Source organism: Theropithecus gelada, chromosome 6 (assembly GCF_003255815.1).
Source record: "Theropithecus gelada isolate Dixy chromosome 6, Tgel_1.0, whole genome shotgun sequence".
Classification (NCBI taxonomy): Eukaryota; Metazoa; Chordata; class Mammalia; order Primates; family Cercopithecidae; genus Theropithecus; species Theropithecus gelada.
The window spans coordinates 119656195-119679539 of NC_037673.1; the positions used below are offsets into that span (position 1 = coordinate 119656195).

At 38.2% G+C, this 23345-nt stretch overlaps 1 protein-coding gene across 1 annotated transcript; it reads left to right on the top strand.

Moving 5' to 3' along the window:
* Positions 1-1246: 1246 nt before the first annotated feature.
* On the top strand, positions 1247-22604 carry LOC112627068 (small ubiquitin-related modifier 1-like). The gene is made up of 2 exons (XM_025389412.1): positions 1247-1538; positions 22429-22604. Exons 1-2 carry the CDS (start codon positions 1247-1249, stop codon positions 22602-22604), a joined length of 468 nt encoding a protein of 155 aa, XP_025245197.1.
* Positions 22605-23345: the final 741 nt, after the last annotated feature.

Here is a 23345-nt window from a genome sequence, read left to right on the forward strand (position 1 = left end):
ATTGAGTTCCACACCACCATTCTTCCTATTCTCTAGTTCTAGAAATTCTCTGCATGCTGGACTTCTGCTTTCTGTTCTGTGTGCTCCTTAAACTCTCGTGTGTTCCATCTTTATTTTCTGAATCTCTCTCTGCCATTATCTAGATAGTTTCCCCAAATCCATCTCCTAATTCATTCTCTCTTTCGGAGTGGCTGGTTTGCTTTTAATGCAGTCATTGAGTTTTGAACTCAGCGCCTACATTTTTATTCCTAGAAGTTTTATTTGGTTCTGTTCAAAATATTTTAGTTAATTTCATTGTATTCTATTACTTCATGATGGCTTCTACTTTTTTCTTTATTTTTTAACCATGTTAAAGTGAACTTATTTTATAGTTCTTTTAACATCATTGGACTCTGATTATCCTATTAGTTAAGTCTGATGACTCTCAGTTATTGTGGATTTTTTCCTTATTGCTTTATAGTTTTCTTAGGAGGGACTCATTAGTAGGGATTTTTTTAAAAAAGCAGTTCAGTACATCCTAGATTATGGGAGTATTCTCCCATACAGTTTGCTTCTGTTGGATACCCTTAGAAGTTCATAGGCCCAAGACCAGTGTTTACATCAAATTTTCAGAATGAGACTCCCACAACACATGGTGATATAAATTCAGATTCAACATTTGCAAGTGATCTAGGCATCAAATTTTTGGGTTTTTTATTAGAGGACACTGGGGCTTTCTTACTGATTCATTTTGCCCTGGGAAAGAGCTCTTGTTTTAAATGGAGGACCAGTCCTTTATGAAAGGTTCTCACTAACTGCTCTTCAACTGATGCAGGTTCCATGTATGATCTTTAAAAGCTCATCCTAATAGTTAGGGTCTATAGCCAGATACCATTGTGACTGGAGAAATACTGTATCAGCTTAAGAACAACAGGCTAGTACTAACCTGGCATGAAAGGACATCCCCTTATGAAGTAGGAGATGAAAGTAGATGCCATCTATTCAATGTTTCTACTAAGTTTTAGTTTTTTTATCTGATGATTAGAACTGCTTATGGATCCTGCATTAAATTGTTGAAACCAATAAGATAAACAACAGTGTATAATGCATTCCATAGTTGAGCTTTTTATTTGAACTTAAGGACACATAGAAAAAGAATTCATTTATGGCTGCTGCGATGTTGTACCATGGGGAAGGAAAATGGATTTGTCAACCCTGGAGTGAGGTTCTGCCTACCGGAGGCTGCTGTGGTGAAACCACTGTCACCATGTCTGACCAGGAGGCAAAACCTTCAACTGAGGACTTGGGGAATAAGAAGGAAACAAAATACATTAAACTCAAAGTCATTAGACAGGATAGCAGTGAGATTCACTTCAAAGAGAAAATGACAACACATCTCAAGAAACTCAAAGAATTATACTGTCAAAGACAGAGCGTTCCAATGAATTTACTCGGGTTTCTCTTTGAAAGTCAGAGAAGCGCTGATAATCATATTTCAAAAGAACTGGGAATGGAGGAAGAAGACATGATTGAAGCTTATCAGGAACCAACATCCAACAGTTTAGATATTCTTTTTATTTTTCTTCTCCCCTCAATCTTTAATTTTTTTTTTTTTGTAATGTGGTGTTCAAAATGAAATTGAAAACTGGAACCCCAATCTTTTTAAAACAGCTGCTAATTTGAATTCTAATGTTCATTATCCATTATTGTTTGTTTTCATTGTGCTGACTTTTGGTGATCAAGCCCAGCCCCCTTCGTATTGCCATCTCCTTTTGAAAAAGTACACGTGTGCACAGAGAGGCTACCTTTCTCAGGACCATGTGTTTTTGGGCATTTGGTGATAAATGAGATAGATCAATCCAAGGGTTCATAATGACTTTCCAGTTGGCCCTGAGGTTCTAGCATGTGATGGCTTACTCCTGGACTATGACTTTCAGTGGCAGGTAGAAGTTTTTCAGAGAACTGGACTGGGGAAAAATGACCTTTTCTTAACTTGAAGCTACTTCAAGAAAGAAGAGGAATATCAGGTTGAAGTCAAGACAACAGAAAAGGTGAGAGTAATGCCTAACTCCAAAGATGGCTTCATTGAAGAAAAGGCATTTTAAGATTTTTTAAAACTCTTGTTAGGGCCAAGCACAGTGGCTCATGCCTGTAGTCCCAGCATTTTGGAAGGCCAAGGCAGGTGGATTGCTCAGGCTCAGTAGTTCAAGACAAACCTAGCCAACATGTCAAAACCCATCTCTACTAAAAGTACAAAAAAATAAAACATTAGCTGGGTATGGTGGTGCACACCTGTAGTCTCAGCTACTTGGGAGGCTGAGGCAGGATAATCGCTTGAACCTGGGAGGCAAAGGTTACAGTGAGCCGAGATCATGCCACTTCACTCCAGCCTGGGTGACAGAGCGAGACCCCATCTCAAAAAATCTTGTCAGAAGACCCCAGAGCAGTTCTAATTTTCATTAACAATTTAAAAAGTTTTCATGCAGAAATGAATACAACAGAATACTGTTCTTCTTTATTTTATTTGTAATTTTTGGCCTGGGCTATGCATTTTAAATGGACGTAGTCTGTACCTGCTTTATTAAACAATATTTGTAAAAATTGTAAAAAAGAAAAATAATCCATTTATCTTGTGGCTGGGTTAAAGAGTTTTCTTGGTGTCCTGAGGGTATATGACCAACAGTCTATGACTATGGAGAAATCTCAGTGTATGCAAAGATCTAACATTATACTGTAATCTTCACCTAAGACTCAGAAAAGAACCAATTCACTCATAGTTCCAAAGCTAGGTTGCTCCCATCCTCTACTGGAAACTTGAAGACTCTTTCAAATTCCCTTACCGTTTTTTCTAGCTCATACATTGACCAAAGTTGTGAGTGGGTTACATAAAGCTAAGTATTTTTAAAATTTTTCTTTTATTTTCCTTCTTTCTATTTTTGGTTTCTTATTAAAGATTTGTGACTTTGTGGATTCACCATTTATAAGATCATTTTTTCTTTCTTTTTTGTATTTCCTCTCCCTTCCTTTCTACCTTTGTTTTTTCATTCTTTCCTGTTCCACTGAAGTCTTGAATCTAATGTCTGGGAAACTGGGAAAGAAGAAATTATTGGAAGTTCCTCCCAACAGCCATTGGACATACCTTTCCCTTGTGTATATAGATTTAGTATTGTATAATGAGGTTTTACTTACTGACCATTGTTATGTTACCATGTATGTCTACATTACCTATTCTCAGCAAATGAAAGGGAACATGATTACTCCACTGAGCAGTGTCTCTAGGACTCTTGTTGTTTGTTTCAGAGATTAACAGTTTAATAAAGCAGCAATGCAAGAAACTAAGTCCATTAACTTTCACTTTTCTTAGCTGCATGTAAGTTACTAATTATAACAGAAAGGTCATTCCTAAGGAATTACTAACCCAAATGATATTAGATAATTATTCCCAAGAGAATCAAACAAATTTGTAAGACAAATACACTTGAAATTTCAGACATCAATCTCTCTCTCTCTTTTTTTTTTTAACCACAGCCTGGGAACAAGGGAACTATGAAATATAATTTTACCCCAAGGTCCAACAAATGACTACATGAAAATAATTTCTCTCCTGCCAACAAAAAAAAAAAAAAAAAAAAAAAAGGAAAAGAAAAAAAACCCTTTATTTTGGTACATTGCCTAATACTTGTGCAGACTGTTGTTTTGTTTAAATAATAAAAATTCCCTGAAGGAGAAAAATTATTCTCTATCAAATATTGAGTTTTAAAAATAATTTGCTATAAATTTTAGGAACCATTTGCTCTGTATTAGTCAACAATTCAGTGTTAAGTTAGTTGAGTGTGTAACTGGTGGAATATGGGACCAGGCTTCTCATTTAGGTCAGCGTTTTGCCAGTTTAGTCTCTCCTGACTTCCCACTGAAACACACACAAAGGCATTGAAAGAGATGAAAATGCACATCATCATCAGAAAGGGGAACTCAGTCAACCCACAGACCAAATATGAGAGGAATTTCATTTAGATTTAAGACCAGTTATCCTAGATTTTAAAACCATTAGTCCACCTCCTCGAGCAGTGCTTGTAGAAAGAGGAAAAAGAAGTCACCTTCGGTACCAAAATCTCAGAGGCAATCCCTTTTGGCAGAGTTTCCCAAACCAGTATATTCAGGAGTTTAATTACTACGAGTTGTTTCTTCTGAAAAGCTCACATAGCCAAAAGTTTGGGCCCTTATGTAAAATATACCTCCTTTTAGAGAGTCAGAAAAAAATTACCTATATTAAAGTTTCTGGATGTTCTTACAGAGTAAAAAATGTATTTAGTTTTGTTTAACTTAGAATTTCTACATGTGTTTAATCACACAACCCCTTATTTTTTCTGCAAAATACAACCTGTTATCTTACAGCACCATTTCCAAGGGGCATACTTGGGAATGCTACGTGGTACATAGCTGCATAGATGCTGCTTTCTAAATGCCAGAATGTTATTTCTCTTTTCCTTCCTCTTTTTAAATGTCAAGTTTGAGAGCAAATTTTTAAGAAATAACTAGGTATCAGAGCGGGGAGAGACTATGGTAGAAAAAAGCCCCTATAATAGAGTAGACTAAGATAAGAATAAAGGCGTATGTAATGAAAATGAAGAGCAGTAAGTTATAAAAGCATTGTAAAGGCTCATATATTCAGATATTCCACAGATGCAATTTAAGTGTAAATATTAAAAGTATTTTAGTTAAGCAAGTTATTCTAAAGTTCATGCGGAAAATGGACCACAAAAATAGGCAGACACAAATTCTGAAAAAGAAGAGTAATCAAGAGAATTAGCCACACCAGTTTGGCCTCTTTGTATAAAGAACACGTAAAACAAGGTAGTGTGGCTACATAAATAAGATTGCTGTCAGTGGAAGAAAACAGAACATCTGGAAGTAGATCAAAATACATAAGGGAATTCAGTATATGACAAAAGTAGCTTCTCAAATCATTGAGAAAAAATTGTACTAACCCTTATCTAGGCCTTCACGCTGTGCCAGGCTGTGTCTAAGCACTTCACATACATTAAATCGTTTCATTCTCACAACTGTTTGCAGAAGGCAATATTATTAACTTCCATTTATAGATGAGGAACCCAAGGCTAGTAAATGAGCTAAGTTTGGATTCAAATCCAAGCTATAGATTCTGTACTTTAAACTTTTACACTCATCAAGCCATTAAATAAAAATGTTCACCAAATCATCAAATAATTACTATTAAGTTAAAAAAAAAGCAGGATATGACCCTGAAAGATATAGAGATGACTTCAAATTGTACGTATGTATTCACACAATTATATGTTTATATCTATATCTGTATATTATAATACTTAGAAGGAAAGGCACCAAAAATGGTTAGTAGTTTGGGAATTATATTATAGAAAAGTTTAATTTAATTTTTGTTTGTTTGAGACAGAGTCTCACTCTGTCACCCAGGCTGGAGTGCAATGGCACGATCTCAGCTCACTGCAACCTCCACCTCCCAGGTTCAAGCAATTCTCCTGCCTCAGCATCCAGAGTAGCTGGGATTACAGGCATGTACCACGACACCCAGCTAATTTTTGTATTTTTAGTAGAGACAGGGTTTCACCATGTTGGCCAGGCTGGTCTCGAATTCCTGACTTCAGGTGATCTGCCCGTCTCAGCCTCCCAAAGTGCTGGGATTACAGGCGTGAGCTACTGTGCCCAGCCAGAAAAAGCTTCATTTTAAATTTGTAATTTGATATAGCTTTCTAATTTCCTACAATGACATAGCTTTTATGACTGAAAAAAATATATAAGTACTAAGAAATAAAACCAGATTTGGAGAGAAAATAATCTTATATTGTTAAATAGTATAAGATGTAAAATAATAGGATATTTACATAAGGATATGTAGCTTATGGCTAAGGCTACAAAATCCACAGTCATCTTGAAACTTCAAAAAATATTGTGCTTGTGGATGGCCCCAAGCTCTGCCCAGGCCCTGTAAGGATACCTGGCTCCTGTTGGCTGCCATTAGTGACACTTCCAAGAAAGAGTTTGAGAAACACTGGGTTAAGTCTTGAAATGGTGGGATGAGATATCAGGGGTGTTAAAAATAATCATTCCATGACTCTTTCTGGCTAATTATATCAAGTTATTAAGATACCTAATGAAAGATTGGCCATAGACTCCATCTTCTGAAACCTGTTCGAGAAAATCTAGATTTTTCCCTACCAAACAAATTGTGGTTGAAGATTTATGATGAGTTGCTTGATTCTTTATATCCTTTAAGCCCAACCCTAGTAGACTTACAACATGAAGAAATTATTTGAGAGGCCCTTAGCCATTGTTCCTCTTGTATATAGCAAGCCATCATGAGGCATTTGAGACAGATAAAAATTCACATTTTTAAAAAAGACATATAGAGAAAGAAAGGATGACTGTACTGACCACAAGGTTGTTTTGGGCTACGATGATGTTGAAATGCTACCTCCTGGGGGACATTTTGTGGTCCCCCTGTCCCTTGCAAGCTGAGTCTTCTTCCTTTAGTCTCGTCATTCATAACAAATTTGGATACTGTGTTGTTAACATTGGTTTCTTGTGTGTGTCTACTCCAGGATTGCAAACTCTTTGAGAACACATACCACATGTTTTTCTCTATGCCCTACCTTTTGGCCCAGAGCAACTGCTTAGCATTTATTTAGAGAACAAATCAAGGAATTTATGCCTTTTAATTCCATATGAAAATGGTCAGTAGGAAATTCAGGAGTATATCTTAGGAGACTGGTCAGAACTAGAGATAAACTCGGAAGTCATAAAATGATACCAAATCACTCTAAAATTATATAATTAAAATACTATTTTCATTTTCGTTTTGTTTTGAGATGGAGTCTCGCTCTGTTGCTCAGGCTGGAGTGCAGTGGCACGATCTCAACCTGCTGCAAACTCCACCTCCCGGGTTCATGCCATTCTCCTGCCTCAGCCTCCCGAGTAGCTGGGACTACTGGCGCCCGCCACCACGCCCGGCTAATTTTTTATATTTTTAGTAGAGATGGGGTTTCACCGTGGTCTCAATCTCCTGACCTTGTGATCCGCCCGCCTCGGCGGGATTACAAAGTGCTGGGATTACAGGCGTGAGCCACCACGCCCAGCCTTCTTTTTCATATATATTATACCTATTAAGCCTATGAAGTAAACAAGTATTAATATAAGTATTTTCTCAGGTAAGAACCTTGAGGTTCAGAGAGGTAAAGTGATGTGTCCGATGGCATCCAGCAAGAAGTAAAAATAATGTTACTGACACTTAATGGGGCACTAATTATGTGCCAAGCACTGCTCCAAACAGGTTATTTGTGTAAACTCTTTCAATCCACTCAAAACTCAGTGAGACTTTATCCACATTTAAACAGATAAGGAAAGGGAGGGTAAGAATGATTGAGTAATTTGCCAAAGACCAGAGAACTGGGAGGTGAAGGCGGGCTTCAAGGGCAAGCAGGCTGCCTCTAGGTTTCCTTTAAGTTACCTGTAAGCCATACCACCTGTGTACCTGCACTTTTAATCAGACTCTGAGCCCAGAGCTGTTTCAACTACAGTACATCATTTTGCTTATCTATCACTTCTCTGCCATCCTATGTATATCTCACAGATGTTGAGAGGAATAAATTAGATAAATGCATGTAAAGCACTAAGCAGAATAACTTGCTCATAGTAAACACTCAAAAAATGTTAGCTGTTGTTATTGGAATGTTAGTCATTGGAGTAGATGAACTCTGCAGGGACTTTGTCTATTGAGAAGAAAGTGAAGAATCTCTTTAGTTCCCTTATTGTAAACTTAATAGCCATAATAAGGCCCCTTCTTCCCATGATGGGTTGCTGGATGGATAAAACAAGATAATGATTTGAAAAATGGAGTCCTATATGTAAATGTAAGGTATTTTCCAACTATATCTTATATGAAACCCAAAGTTTCCTACTGTGACTTTAGCTCGTTTCCTCTTGCTCACTCTTCAGTAAACACTGACTGATGAATTGCTCTGCCCGGTGTTGGAGATCCTGCCCATCATGCTTACATGGAAACGGTGAGCTAGAAGGCTGGGCCAAATCAAGGTTGCTTCTCTCTAGCTAGTCTGTGCTTTGGCTATTTTCAAAGCACGGAAAAGAAATTTCAGCAGATCAAGTGACACAGAGGGACTAGACAAAGGGTTTTACCTGCTTTATTCTACATTAAATGCAATGTCCAATTAACTATTATTACCCACATTGCTTTTAGTCCCCTGACAAAAAAATGGTATACTTCCCTAGGGCCTGATTCCATGTTTGGATGAAAACAGGAGAGGGGAGCTGCCAGATGAATCTATGCCCTGAAGTTCTCATCACAGGTCCAGTTACCGATGGAGGGGAGAGGGCCCTGGCCACTTTTTAAAACCACTCTGGAGCATTAGAGGACAGAAGTTGCAGTTTTATGATGAAATTGATTTACTACCCCCAAGGACTCAATCCCATTAGACAGTTGGTCAAGTCTTCCCCCCAGGAGATATTATTTGACCTTAAACTAAAGGACATGTCTCTCCATATATAGATAAAGAAATAAACATTCTCTTATGCAAGCCAGAAGAGCTCTAACAACAGCCTGCAATTTCATGTTACTAGTCTTCCAAAATGTAGACCTGCAGGTACCGTACATGCAGAAGTGATGTGCTTATGCCATATCTCCCTTAAGAACAATTGCTGCAACATGATATTCTCTATTTCAATAAGGAAAATGGCATTACATGCCTGGCACCAGGGGAACTTCAGGTCTCCAGGGGGGATTTTCCCGAAAATCTCCTATGTCAGCCTTCCTTTTAAAATAACATTTCTCTGTGGGAATTGTAAGTTCAGTCCCATGTCAGTAAATGGTCTCCTAATAGCCCTCTATGGCAAAGTTATGACTTATTCCTAAAGAAAAATGCCGCCTCTTGAGCATGTTTTATTGAGGCTAAGAGTCAAGCCATAAAACATCAGCGCTTACATCTGAGTGCCTGTTCGCTAAAACACTATTTATTTGTACATAAATATTTGTCTTTTCTTTGCAGGGATGTATTTGCTTGCATATTCAAGTAGACCATATGTGTAAATTTTAAAAGTCCGAAGTGTTATAATGGGAATGTAGATTAGGAGCTGATTATTTTGGCTTCCAGTTTTAAAAAATACATTAAACTGCTTCTTCCTTTATCTAAAGAATGCATACAAATACAATTTTCATATTAAAGATTTAAAAATCATGTAAAGCTATATGTACAATCATGTGCTACACAGTGATATTTTAGTCAGTGGTGGACCACATTTATGACGGTGGTCCCATAAGATTATAATAGAACATATATAGAAACCTGATATGTCGCAGTTGATATTGGCATTGCAGAACAAGTAGGGGAAATAATTAATATTCAGCAGTGGTCCTGAGATATTTGGTTTTCCATATTAAAAATATATAAATAAAAACATCTATTCCATCTAAGTCTGTGTAGGCACACTCTATGATAAGTGACATGACTGAGTCATGTGCTACATAACAAAGTTTTGGCCCATGATAAACCACATATATGATGGTGATCCTGTGAGATTATAATGGAACTGCTATTGCCCCTGAAGACTTTCCAGTGGGACAAGATATAGAGGTGGATGACAGTGATATTGATGATCCTGACCCTGTACAGGCCTAGGCTAATGTGTGTGTCTTAGTTTTAAACAAAAATTTTAAAAAGTTAAAAAAAAAAAAAAGTAGAAGAAAAAGTTTATAGAATAAGGACATAAAGAAAAACACTTTTTTTTTAGCTGTACAATGTATTTGTATTTTTAAAATAATTTTGTAGTAAGTATTACAAGAGTCAAAAAGTTTTTTTATTATTATTTTACTTTAAGTTCTGGGGTACATGTGCACAATGTGCAGGTTTGTTACATAGGTATACATGTGCCATGTTGGTTTGCTGCACCCACCAACTCGTCATTTACATTAGGTATTTCTCCTAATGCTATCCCTCCTGCAGCTCCCTACCCCCTGAGAGGCCCCAGTGTGTGATGTTCCCCTCCTTGTGTTCATGTGTTCTCATTGTTCAGTTCCCACTTATGAGTGAGAACTTGCAGTATTTGGTTTTTCTCTTCTTGTGTTACTTTGCTGAGAATGATGGTTTCCAGATTCATCCATGTCCCTCCAAAGGACATTAACTCATCCTTTTTTATGGCTGCATAGTATTCCATGGTGTATATGTGCCACATTTTCTTAATCTAGTCTATCATTGATAGACATTTGGGTTGGTTCCAAGACTTTACTATTGTGAACAGTGCTGCAATAAAAAATACATATTCATGTCTCTTTATAGTAGAATGATTTATAATCCTTTGGGTATATACCAAGTGATGGGAATACTGGGTCAAATGGTATTTCTAGTTCAAGATCCTTGAGGAATCACCACACTGTCATCCACAATGGTTGAACTAATTTACACTCCCACCAACAGTGTAAAAGTGTTCCTATTTCTTCATATCCTCTCCAGTATCTGTTGTTTCCTGACTTTTTAATGATCGCCATTCTAACTGGCATGAGATGGTATCTCATTGTGGGTTTGATTGGCATTTCTCTAACGACCAGTGATGATGCACATTTTTTCATAAGTTTGTTGGCTGCATAAATGTCTTCTTTTGAGAAGTGTCTGTTCATATCCTTCTCCCATTTTTTGATGGGGTTGTTTTTTTCTTGTAAATTTGTTTTAAGTTATTTATAGATTCTGGATATTAGCCCTTTGTCAGATGGATAGATTGCAAAACTTTTCTCCCATTCTGTAGATTGCCTGTTCACTCTGATGATAGTTTCTTTTGCTGTGCAGAAGCTCTTTCATTTAATTAGATCCCATTTGTCATTTTGGCTTTTGTTGCCACTGCTTTTGGTGTTTTAGTCCTGAAGTCTTTGCTTATGCCTATGTCCTGAATGGTATTGCCTAGGTTTTCTTCTTGGGTTTTTATGGTTTTAGGTCTTACATTAAAGTCTTTAATCCATCTTGAATTAATTTTTGTATAAGGTGTAAGGAAGGGATCCAGTTTCAGCTTTCTACATATAGCTAGTCAGTTTTCCCAGCACCATTTATTAAATCAGGAATCCTTTCCCCATTTCTTGTTTTTGTCAGGTTTGTCAAAGATCAGATGGTTGTAGATGTGTGGTATTATTTCTGAGGCCTCTGTTCTGTTCCATTGGTCATATATCTGTTTTGGTACCAGTACCATGCTGATTTGGTTACTGTAGCCTTGTAGTATAATTTGAAGTCAGGTAGCATGATGCCTCCAGCTTTGTTCTTGTTGCTTAGGATTGTCTTGGCTATGTGGGCTCATTTTGGTTCTATATGAAGTTTAAAGTAGTTTTTTCCAATTGTAGCTTGATGGGGATAGCATTGAATCTATAAATTATTTTGGGCAGTATGGCCATTTTCACAATATTGATTCTTCCTATCCATGAGCATTGAATGTTTTTCCATTTGTTTGTGTCCTCTTTTATTTCACTGAGCAGTGGTTTGTAGTTCTCCTTGAAGAGGTCCTTCACATCCCTTGTATGTTGGATTCTTAGGTATTTTATTCTCTTTGAAGCAATTGTGAATGGGAGTTCACTCATAATTTTGCTCTCTGTTATTGTATAAGAATGCTTGTGATTTTTGCACATTGAGTTTGTATCCTGAGACTTTGCTGAAGTTGCTTATTAGCTTAAGGAGATTTTGGGCTGAGACGATGGGGTTTTCTAAATATAGAATCAGGTCATCTGCAAACAGGGACAATTTGACTTCCTCTTTTCCTAATTGAATACCCTTTATTTCTTTCTCTTGCCTGATTATCCTGGCCAGAACTTCCAACACTATATTGAATTGGAGTGAGAGAGGGCATCCTTGTCTTGTGCCAGTTTTCAAAGGGAATGCTTCCAGTTTTTGCCCATTCAGTATGATATTAGCTGTGGGTTATGAATAGCTCTTATTATTTTGAGATACATTCCATCAATATCTAGTTTATTGAGAGTTTTTAGCATAAAGGACTGTTGAATTTTGTTGACGGTCTTTTCCGCATCTTTTGCGATAATCATGTGGTTTTTGTCGTTGGCTCTGCTTATGTGATGGATCATGTTTATTGACTTGTGTATGTGAAACGAGCCTTGCATCCCAGGATTGAAGCTGACTTGGTAGTGGTGGATAAGCTTTTTGATGTGCTGCTGGATTCGATTTGCAATATTTTATTGAGGATTTTCGCATCTATGTTCATCAGGGATATTGGCCTGAAATTTTCTTTTTTTGTTGTGTATCTGACAGATTTTGGTATCAGGATGATGCTGGCCTAATAAAATGAGTTAGGGAGGATTCCCTCTTTTTCTATAGATTGGAATAGTTTCAGAAGGAATGGTACCAGCTCCTCTTTGTACCTCTGGTAGAATCTGGCTGTGAATCCATCTGGTCCTGGGCTTTTTTTTGTTGGTAGGGTATTAATAACTGCCTCAATTTCAGAACCTGTTATTGGTCTATTCAGAGATTCAACTTCTTCCTGGTTTAGTCTTGGGACGGTGTATGTGTCCAGGAATTTATCCATTTCTTCTAGATTTTCTAGTTCATTTGTGTAGAGGTGTTTATAGTATTCTCTGATGGTAGTTTGTATTTCTGTGGGGTCAGTGGTTATATCCCCTTTGTCATTTTTCATTGAATCTATTTGATTCTTCTCTTTTTTCCTTATTAGTCTAACTAGCAGTCAATCTATTTTGTTGATCTTTTCAAAAAACCAGCTCCTGGATTCACTGATTTTTTTTGAAGGCTTTTTTTTTGAGTCCCTATCTCCTTCAGTTCTGCTCTGATCTTAGTTATTTCTTGTCTTCTGCTAGCTTTCGAATTTGTTTGCTCTTGCTTCTCTAGTTCTTTTAATTGTGATGTTAGGGTGTCAATTTTAGATCTTTCCTGCTTTCTTTTGTGGGCATTTAGTGCTATAAATTTCCCTCTACACACTGCTTTAAATGTGTCCCAGAGATTCTGGTACATTCTGTCTTTGTTCTCATTGGTTTTAAAGAACATCTTAATTTCTGTCTTCATTTTGTTACTTACTCAGTAGTTGTTCAGGAGAAGGTTGTTCAGTGTCCATGTAATTGTGTAGTTTTGAGTGAGTTTCTTAATCCTAAGTTCGAATTTGATTGCTCTGTGGTCTGAGAGACAGTTTGTTGTGATTTCTGTTCTTTTACATTTGCTGAGGACTGCTTTACTTCCAATTATGTGGTCAATTTTAGAATAAGTGTGATGTGGTGCTGAGAAGAATGTATATTCTGTTGATTTGGCGTGGAGAGTTCTATAGATGTCTATTAGGTCTCCTTGGTCCAGAGCTGAGTTCAAGTCCTGGATATCCTTGTTAATTTTCTGTCTCATTGATCTGTCTAATATTGACAGTGGGGTGTTCAAGTCTCCCACTATTATTGTGTGGGAGTCTAAGTCTCTTTGTAGGTCTCTAAGAACTTGTTTCACAAATCTGGGTTCTCCTGTAGTGGGTGCATCTATATTTAGGATAGTTCACTCTTCTTGTTGCATTGATCCCTTTACCATTATGTAATGCCCTTCTTTGTCTCTTTTGACTTTTGTTTGTTTAAAATCTGTTTTATCAGAGACTAGGATTGCAACCCCTGCTTTTTTCTGCTTTCCATTTGCTAGGTAAATCTTCTTCCATCCCTTTATTTTGAGCCTATGTGTGTCTTTGCACTTTAGATGAGTCTCCTGAATACAGCACATCAATGGGTCTTGACTCTTTATCCAGTTTGCCAGTCTGTGTCTTTTAATTGGGGCATTTAGCCTATTTACATTTAAGATTAATATCGTTATGTAGTGAATTTGATCCTGTCATTATAATGCTAGCTGGTTATTTTCCCTGTTGGTTGATGCAGTTTCTTCATAGCATGGATGGTCTTTACAGTTTGGCATGTTTTTGCAGTGGCTGGTACAAATTTTTCCTTTCCATATTTAGTGCTTTCTTTAGGAGCTCTTCTAAGGCAGGTCTGGTGGTCACAAAATCTCTCAGCATTTGCTTGTCTGTAAAGGACTTTATTACTCCTTCACTTATGAAGCTTAGTTTGGCTGGATATGAAATTCTGGGTTGAAAATTCTTCCTCTAAGAATGTTGAATATTGGCCCCTACTATCTTCTGACTTGTAGGGTTTCTGCAGAGAGATCCGCTGTTAGTCTGATGGGCTTCCCTTTGTTGGTAACCTGACCTTTCTCTCTGGCTGCCCTTAACATTTTTTCCTTCATTTCAACCTTGGTGAATCTGAAAATTAAGTGTCTTGGGGTTGCTCTTTTTGAGGAATATCTTTGTGGTGTTCTCTGTATTTCCTGAATTTGAATGTTGGCCTGTCTTGCTAGGTTGGGGAAGTTCTCCTGGATAATATCCTGAAGAGTGTTTTCCAACTTGGTTCCATTCTCCTCGTCACTTTCAGGTATATCAATCAAACATAGATTTGGTCTTTTCACATAGTCCCATATTTCTTGGAGGCTTTGTTCATTTCTTTTCCTCTTTTTTCTTTAATCTTGACTTCGTGCTTTATTTCATTAAGTTGATCTTCAATCTCTGACATCCTTTCTTCCGCTTGATCGATTTCGCTATTGAAACTTGTGCATGCTTCTCAAAGTTCTCGTGCTGTGTTTTTCAGCTCCATCAGGTCGTTTATATTCTTCTCTACACTGGTTATTATAGTTAGCAATTCGTCTAATCTTTTTTCAAGTTTCTTAGCTTCCTTGAGTTGGGTTAGAACATGCTCCTTTAGCTTGGAGTTGTTTGTTATTACCCACCTTCTGAATCATACTTCTGTCAATTTGTCAAACTGATTCTTCATACAGTTTTGCTCCCTTGCTGGAGAGGAGTTGTGATCCTTTGGAGGAGAAGAGGTGTTCTGGTTTTTGGAATTTTCATCCTTTCTGTACTGGTTTCTCCCCATCTTTGTGGTTTTATCTACCTTTGGTCTTTGATGTTGGTGACCTACAGATGGAGTTTTGGTGTGGACGTCCTTTTTGTTGATGCTAATGCTATTCCTTTCTGTTTGTTAGTTTTCCTTCTAACAGACAGACCCCTCAGCTGAAGTTCTGTTGAAGTTTGCTGGAGGTCCCCTCCAGAACCTGTTTGCCTAGATATCACCAGCAGAGGCTGCAGAACAACAACTATTGCTGCCTGATCCTTCCTCTGGAAGGTTTGTCCCAGAGGGGCACCCACTAGATGTCAGCCAGAGCTCTCCTGTATGAGGTGTCTGTCAGCCCCAACTGGGAGGTATCTCCCAGTCAGGCTACATGGGGGTCAGGGACCCACTTGGGGAGGCAGTCTGTGCATTATCAGAGCTCTAACACTGTGCTGGGAGAACCACTGCTCTCTTCAGAGCTATCTGGCAGGGACATTTAAGTCTGCTGAAGTTACACCCACAGCCACCCCTTTCCCTAGTGCTCTGTCCCAGGGAGATGGGGGTTTTATCTGTAGGTCCCTGACTGAGGCTGCTGCCTTTTGTTCAGAGATGCCCTGCCCACAGAGGTGGAATCTAGAGAGGCAGTTGGCCTTGCTGAGCTATGGTGGACTCTACCCAGTTCAAACTTCCCGGGAAGCTTTGTTTACACTGTGGGAGTAAAACCACCTACTGAAGCCTCAGCAATGGTCGACACCCTTCCCCCAACCAACCTCAAGTGTCCCAGACTGCTGCGCCAGCAGCGAGAATTTCAAGTCAATGAATCTTAGCTTGCTGGGCTCCATGGGCATGGGACCCACCGAGCCAGGCAATGGAGGGAATCTCCTGGTCTGCTGGTTGTGAAGACCATGGGAAAAGCACTGTATCTGGGCAGGAGTGTACCATTCCTCCTGGAACAGTCCCTCATGGCTTCCCTTGGCGAGGAATGAGAAATCCCCCAACCCCTTGCACTTCCTGAGTGAGGCAACTCCCTGCCCTACTTCAGCTCGCCCTCCGTGGGCTGCACCCACTATCCAACCAGCCCCAATGAGATGAACTATGTACCTCAGTTGGAAATAAAATCACCTGCCTTCTGCGTGGATCTTGCAGGGAGCTGCAGACTGGAGCTGTTCCTATTTGGCCATCTTGCCAGACCACTCCAAAAAGTTTTAAAAAATTAAAAAGTTTATAAAGTAAAAAATGTTACAGTAAACTAAGGTTAATAATTAATTGAAGAAAGAAAGTTTTTAAAATAAATTTAGTGTAGCCTAAGTTTAGAGTGTTCATAAAGTCCACAGTACTGTACAGTATTATCCTAGGCCTTCACATTCACTCACCACTCATTCACTGACTCACCCAGAGCAACTTCCAGTCCTGTAAGCTCCATTAAGTGCCAAAAATATACTATTTTGTATCTTTTAACAATATATTTGCTGTACAAATGCTTACCTTAGGTATACAAATACTTACCATTGTGTTACAGTTGCCTACAGTATTCAGTGCAGTCACAGGCTGTACTGGTTTGTAGCCTAGAAGCAATGTGCTACACATCTAGCCTAGGTGTGTAGTAGTTTGTATCATCTGGGTTTGTGTAAGTACACTCTATGATGTTTGCACAGTGACAACACTAACGATGCATTGTCTTAGAATGAATCTATCATTAAGCAATGCATTACTATTAAAATATGACAGACCACACAGCTCTTTACTGTTTTCTCTTTGCGTTTAATGCTGTAAAGTTATTTTTGTGCATATGTGTTAGATTTGTTCCTTATGGAAAAAGATGAGTTTCTGTTCATTTGATATCATAAAAACATTATGGTAAATTAAAACTATCATGTGATATGTACATTAAGCACCTTAAAATAATGTGTGCTAAAATGATGAAAGTCCATACAAAGTCATGTGTCTGTCTGTCTGTCTGTATGCTACTTCTTATGATTTCTGAATTTCTGGACTGTTTGGGGCTTTTTAAATTCCTAAAGCATGCTGTAAAATTGTCTTTTCTAAATTACTAAAGAAAATAATCATGCTTGCTTCCTGACTTCCACTGATAGAGCATGTGTATTTCCCAAACAGAAATGTGTCTTCTAATTGCTTCGGGCAAAAACTCAAAGTTACTTCTAAGGGAGCACAAAGGTGGAGTGATGTTTCCACTCCTCATTTCGATTTTTTTCCCTCCACAGCATGTGCAGAATGAAGTCAGTTTCTCAGAAATCCCTAGAATGATTTAGACACCTAGGTAGATTATGAAAATGATATGCATAAAAAGCAGACAGAAAGAATCTATACTGTGCTTTCATAAGAGAAGATATAAGCGGTCTTGTCAAGAGGGGGGTTGAGTATATTCATTCATAATGCTTTTATTTTTTCTGTCAGGTGTTGATAACAATCTCATTACAGTTAAGTTCGAGCTTAAACTTGGAATGTAGCATTTGAAAAGGAGGTGCTGAAAGCAATCTTAAAACTTTTTTATGTCTCTTTTAAAAATAATTAAATGGAACAAAGGAAGAAAAGAAATGCTGTCACCTTCGTGTCAGATCAGCTTACTATGAGCTCTGACACAAAATGGAAACTGGAAAGGAAGTCCTGGTTAACCTTTGAGAGTGAAATAAATTTTGCCTTTAGTTCATTCTGCACCCTTCCCAGCGATGTTGACAGAAATTACATGTGAGAATCTAATGGCTAAATGTGAGCTGCAATTAGCTCTCTATGGGAGATCCATGTGAAATCCACTTACACAAAAAGATAAGTGAATTAAATGCAACTATCAGAAGATATGGATTTGATATTTTGGGCCTGAATGACCAAGTGTGTGTTTTATGATAAGAAGTCAAATGACTTTTACTCCTAACTGTGGGTTTGGAAAATTTAGAGTGATAGTGTGCTCATTGAATCCTCTCATAATTAGAATACATGAAATTGAAGTCACTTAAAAACAAAAATTAAAGGAATTGACTGTACATTTTTTTAAATGCTGGGAAAAGCAACCTATATGAGCAGAGACAGTACGGTGGTTGCCAATAGTCAAGGTGACAGAGGGAGTTGAATATAAAAGGTGATGGAGCCATCTGGTGTCTTGACCGTGGTGGCTACAGACTGCATTCACCAAAATGCATTGAACTGAACATCAAAAAGAGTGAATTTTATTGCATGGAGATTAACCAAAAAAAAAAAAGGTGTTAAAAAATCACCATATCCAAAAGTAGTTCTAAGTTAAGGTACAAAAGTTCATGAGTACTTCCTTCATCTCTTGACATGATTTCTGATTGAAGGCAAGTGGAGGCAAGAAAGACAATTCAGAGGGAAACTGCTCTGTGCCTCCAGGTCTGTTTACCCTGAGTTCTCAGCAGAGTTTTCATTGCTATTATTTTGGGGAAAAAAAAAAAAGTCACAATATTAAAAAGGAGGGAAGATAAATATAACAAACAGGAGAATAGTCACTGTCCAAGATTAACAAATGTTAACATTATGTCCTTTTGCATCACACTTTTATATGTAAATAATATAGAATGTTGTAGATAAAGGGAAATCTCCTGTATTCTCTTCTCTTGTTACATTCTACTACTTCCAAAAATGGCTTTGAAAAAGAATAGAGTAGGCCAAGGATTCTGGGAAAAAATGATGACTGCTCTTTTCAGTAAATGGAGTGTGTTAGTCATGTTGATCACGTGATCACTGGGTATGGATGTCTGCAGTAGGTGTCTGTGGGAAGGCTGGATTAACACATACATGTTAAGATCTAAAAGACACATAAACACATGGTGACTAGCTGGTTACAAAGAGCTCAGTGCAATTCTGGGGATTTGCACATTTGGTATAATGACTAAGGTGAATGAGATTATTAAAACCTGAGTGCCCCTTACCAGCATCCAGTTTTTCCAAGTTTCTCAACCACTTCTCCCAAGAACTCTTGGAATAGAGTACAGTTTAGAGAGGAATAACAAGACACAACAGGTCTGTGCTTAACAGAGTTAATAAAGTTTTGAGCTCTACAGAGTATCAAAAAAAAAAAAAAAAAAGAAAAAAAAGAAAAAAAGACCACAAGAGAAAATAAAGTTGATGCTAATGCCAAATCTGCCATATTAAAAGAAAATAACTGCAGATGGCTTTTCAAGTTGCAAAAACTGCCTGCGCTGTCCAAATTTCCCCACTCCCTTTCTACTGCATGCCTGTCTCTGACAAGAAAATTGCTAGTCTTAATCCGAAATAAAGCAATTACCAAACAGAGATGTGTCATATTCATAGTCTGCCCTCAGTTACAGGAATAACTTGTTTGCCACATTGAGAAAGTCTCTCAAAATTGCTCGCTTAAATGTTTTGTGGAATTTTCAGAGCCCCAGAGTAGCATATTAGCCTAACTTGTTTTATACGACTCTGTGTAAGGACTGGGTGGTGTGACTACAACTAGCTGATGTCATCTTGCCATCAGCTAGTTTCCCCCACGACTGTCAAGAACAAGAATTGTTCCTTCAAGTCCAAACTTCTTAAAGTGGCATTTGAGTCCCTTTACAACTGAACTCCAGCCTTGCTGTTCTGTTTTTCACTAATCTCAAAAGGAACCATTGGATGCAGCCAAATTCGCTTGCTTAAAATGCAGCATCAATGTTCTGCTCCTTCATCTTCTTTCTCCACACTCACTGTCTTGGCCACTTGAGTCAATCTAATGATTTTAAGTGTCATCTAGATTTCTATAACTCCCCAAATTGTATCTTCACCTTTCTGCTGAATTCCACATGCATATATCTGGCTACCTTCCTGATCCTCTTACTTGAATGTTGAATGCCTTGTTACTTAAAGTGTGATCCTCAGATCAGCATCGTGTTGCCTGACAGCTTGTTATAATAGAAATGCGGAACCTTGGGCTCTATCTTACATCAGCTGAATCAGAATCTGCATTATAACAAGATCCCTAGATTCATATGCACATTAAAGTTTGACAAGCACTGTTCTATGTCACAATTGGGGATTTAACACATTCTATCCTTATGATGTTGTTTATTTTAGGCAACTATTCTATCAAATGATAAACCCTGCATGGTCACACACCATGGCTCATTTTGCTTTTTACTTCTAGCACCTAGCAGAGGAAACGCTAACAGAGTAGCTATACTCAATGTGTTCAATTACACTGAAATGCAAATGGGCAATTTTGCATGAAAGCCTATTGCATTGGGGGCCAGGGTGGAGGAAAGGTGACTGACTCAGGTTGCCAGTCATTCACTGGCAGAGGCATCATTGCATATCACTGTGGCTTTATAACCATGCAAGTGGCATTTGGTGACTGATTCTAGGAGAAGCCATATGGTTTTAGGATGTCAGTTAAGTAATACTTTTGCAAGAAGTTACCACTATATGATGTCACGCTCTCACAATTTCCCTGGCTTATTCAAAATTTGAATTTGTCCAAGGAGCCAATTAGAGTCACTGCCCCATTTGTCCTGCTCTAACCTGGACATCTATACAATAATTGGGGCATATCTGAGGCTTTTCCTTAAAATATGTGTTTACCAACATCAGCCTGGGCTTATGCCAGATCACACTGGGCCTATGTTTTTCAGCAGAACAGATGAACATTCACGTTTCACTCTGAACTATGGCGTTTCCTATTCAATTTCTCAGTTTTGCCCCTGTATCTGATACTCATTTAAGAGGATTTCACAGGACCCACAGGATTTGTGAAAATCAATGGGCAGTAAATTTACCTCTCAGACAACCTTGGAATGGCCCTCATTTACATCAGAAATTGAAACAAGGAGATGGAAGTAGTAGAAATGGGACTACTATGGTCCAGCACCCTGAGAAGGTGGGGCTTCAGGCCTCTGTGCACCGAAGCAGAGTCAAAATCACTTAGTGATATGCTACTATGAAGAGGAAGGCTGGCTCTAAAACAGAGCTTCTACTTGAACACTGGCATTAGCTTAATCTTTATTGTGCTTTAGGTACTAATGCTTATTGTCCATACAAATATGGCTCCAGCTGAAGTATTCTTGATTTTCCAAAGTATCATCTGTCAATAATATTTTACTTCAGAGTAGAGTTTCTCAAACGTGCCTGGTGATAAGAATTACTTGGGAGCTTGTTAAACACTTGCATTCCTGAGACCCACCCTAGACCTAATTAGGATTTCTAGGAAGTTTCCAGAGAATGCATATTTAAAATTCAGGTGCTTCTTAACCACTGTCTACTACGTGTTTATTTCTGCAAGTATTTTTATGAGGCAAATTAGAAAAGCTTCTCTGTTCTTGTTCATTCATCTAATCAATAAGTTTTTGAGTAATTCCAGTGTCCCAGACCCCATGCTAAGTGGGGAGATTAGAATAAGACCCTGCCTTCAAGCAGATCAAATCCCAAGGGAGATGACAGAGTAAAATATGCAGTACACAATGTGATGAGACTGTGAAGGAACAAGACACAAATCAAACCCTCCAGTTTTATCTGTTTGAAAGAAATAATAGTTCTACAAATCTAAAAATACATCCAAGACAAAATTTTCATGGAATTAGCATGTCTATATTGGACATTGGAGTGTTACATGGAAATAACAGTCCATATTAAAATGATATTCTTTTTTGTTTTTCGGTTAGAGCCAAAAGAAGCTTGAAGTTTGTACAGTACCTGGTAAAAAAAAATTGGCACTGAACAAATATTTATCAAAAAGATTACTGAATAGGAATGCCCACAAAATCAAGTAATAAAAGCAGACCAAAGGGATTTTTCCTGTGCAGCCACCAGTGAACAGGACTGCTAGGGGCACAGAGTGCTTGTTCCAAGTGTCATAAGAGAGTTTCAGACTCCTCACTTTGTCTCCCTTATGGTCCATCACTAATACGTTGGCTGCCATGGGATAAAATATTATGCCATCTCCATGAGCTAGTTTGTTGTGTTACTATTAGCATGCCAGCGAAATATTGCCCTTACTTACTTCTGCTTTTTTGTTTTATGGTATCCCTCTTCCCCCCACAAATGCAAACTATTTAATATGAATGTTATTTTTTCCAAGCAGGGCATAATGTCTAATATTGGGCTTTCTACCAGGGGAATTCACCTTACTAAATAGAGCTTAGTGCCATATATTTTTTTAAGCCCAGATTTAATTTTCCTGGAAAGAATTTCTAATCTGCTCTGAGTTGAAAGCCTTCTTGACACAAACAAATATATAAATAATAAAATAAGTAAGCCTAATCTAGTTTCTCTCCTATCTACATTCCCATAGAACCCCAATTGAACCAGAAATGAACACAAGAGTAATAATTGTGTCCTGTCACATTCTTCCTGTTTTTCTAAATAATTGTATTCTAAGTATCATAATAGATGGAAAGCAATTAAAAGGAACACACACAACCCCATTGTCAGCTTTCTAGAAGCCGAGGTATAGGTAGGGCTGTTCTCTCCTTAAAGGCCTCTTCCTACCTCTGAAGGAATCTGGCTTCATTACTCATGAGCTCCATGAGCCAGTATTTCTTAAGCAGGAATATTTATGTAACAATTGTGGCTTGGCTCTCTAGGAACCCATGATAAAAAGGAACCCATGATAAAACAGCTATCAGCAGTGTCTCAGAGCTCTGGTGATCACTATGTGGTAGCTGTATTGCAACCAAGCTACCTGGCCAACTTATGTCTGCTGTCTCAGGGTGTTCCTAAAGAAGTTTGGCCTTTTAACAAGAAGCCTAACAACCCATAATGAAAGTATTTTCCCAGGCTGTGCAGCCACCATACTTATTCCCATTATTTTTGAATAGCAAAGAAAACTATAATAAATCTTCAGAGGATACAATGATATTGATAATGATGATGATAGCAGCTGGCATTCATGCACAAGGACCTTACACTGTGCTGAGTTCTATCCATTCATTATATCATGACATCTCATAGACATGACTGTGCAAAAGAAGCAAGACACAACAGAGTATGGTTCTACTTGTACAAAGTTCTGCAACAGGCAAAACTAACCTAGGGAGATGAAAGTCAGATCATTGGTTGTCTGGGTGGGGGATGAGGCAGGACAGCAACGGGGTTTGAGGGAACTTTCTAGGGAGGAAAATGTTCCATATCTTGGTTGGGGTGTGTGGTTACATGGGTGGATACACTGGGAGACCTGACCATCTGGTGGCCATCTGGTGAACTTTCTGCACTATGAAGACTGCCGGCTTATGGGTCATGCCTCTTGCAAGAGTGGTGCTCAGCCTTTATTTTTGCATGAAACTCATCTGGCATGTTTACTTAAAATTCAGATTTCTGTGTTCTTCTCAACAAAAGATTCTCTGGGAATAGACCCAGAAATCTGCACTTTAAGCCATCATTTCTGTGCTTGCTTCAGCAGCACGTATACTAAGCCATCATTGCTGCATCATTTCTGAAGCAGAAATCCAAGGTCTGCATTACCTTGCTATCAGTTTGACTTCTCGCCTGTGGCTGGCTGTGT

What these genes read in the sequence shown, in the direction of transcription:
- LOC112627068 (XM_025389412.1), top strand. Translation starts at nt 1,247, where the DNA reads ATGTCTGACCAGGAGGCAAAACCTTCAACTGAGGACTTGGGGAATAAG. An exon ending in TCAGGAACCAACATCCAACA is followed by an intron (nt 1,539 to 22,428) that starts GTTTAGATATTC and finishes TTGGCTCTCTAG; the next exon opens with GAACCCATGATAAAAAGGAA.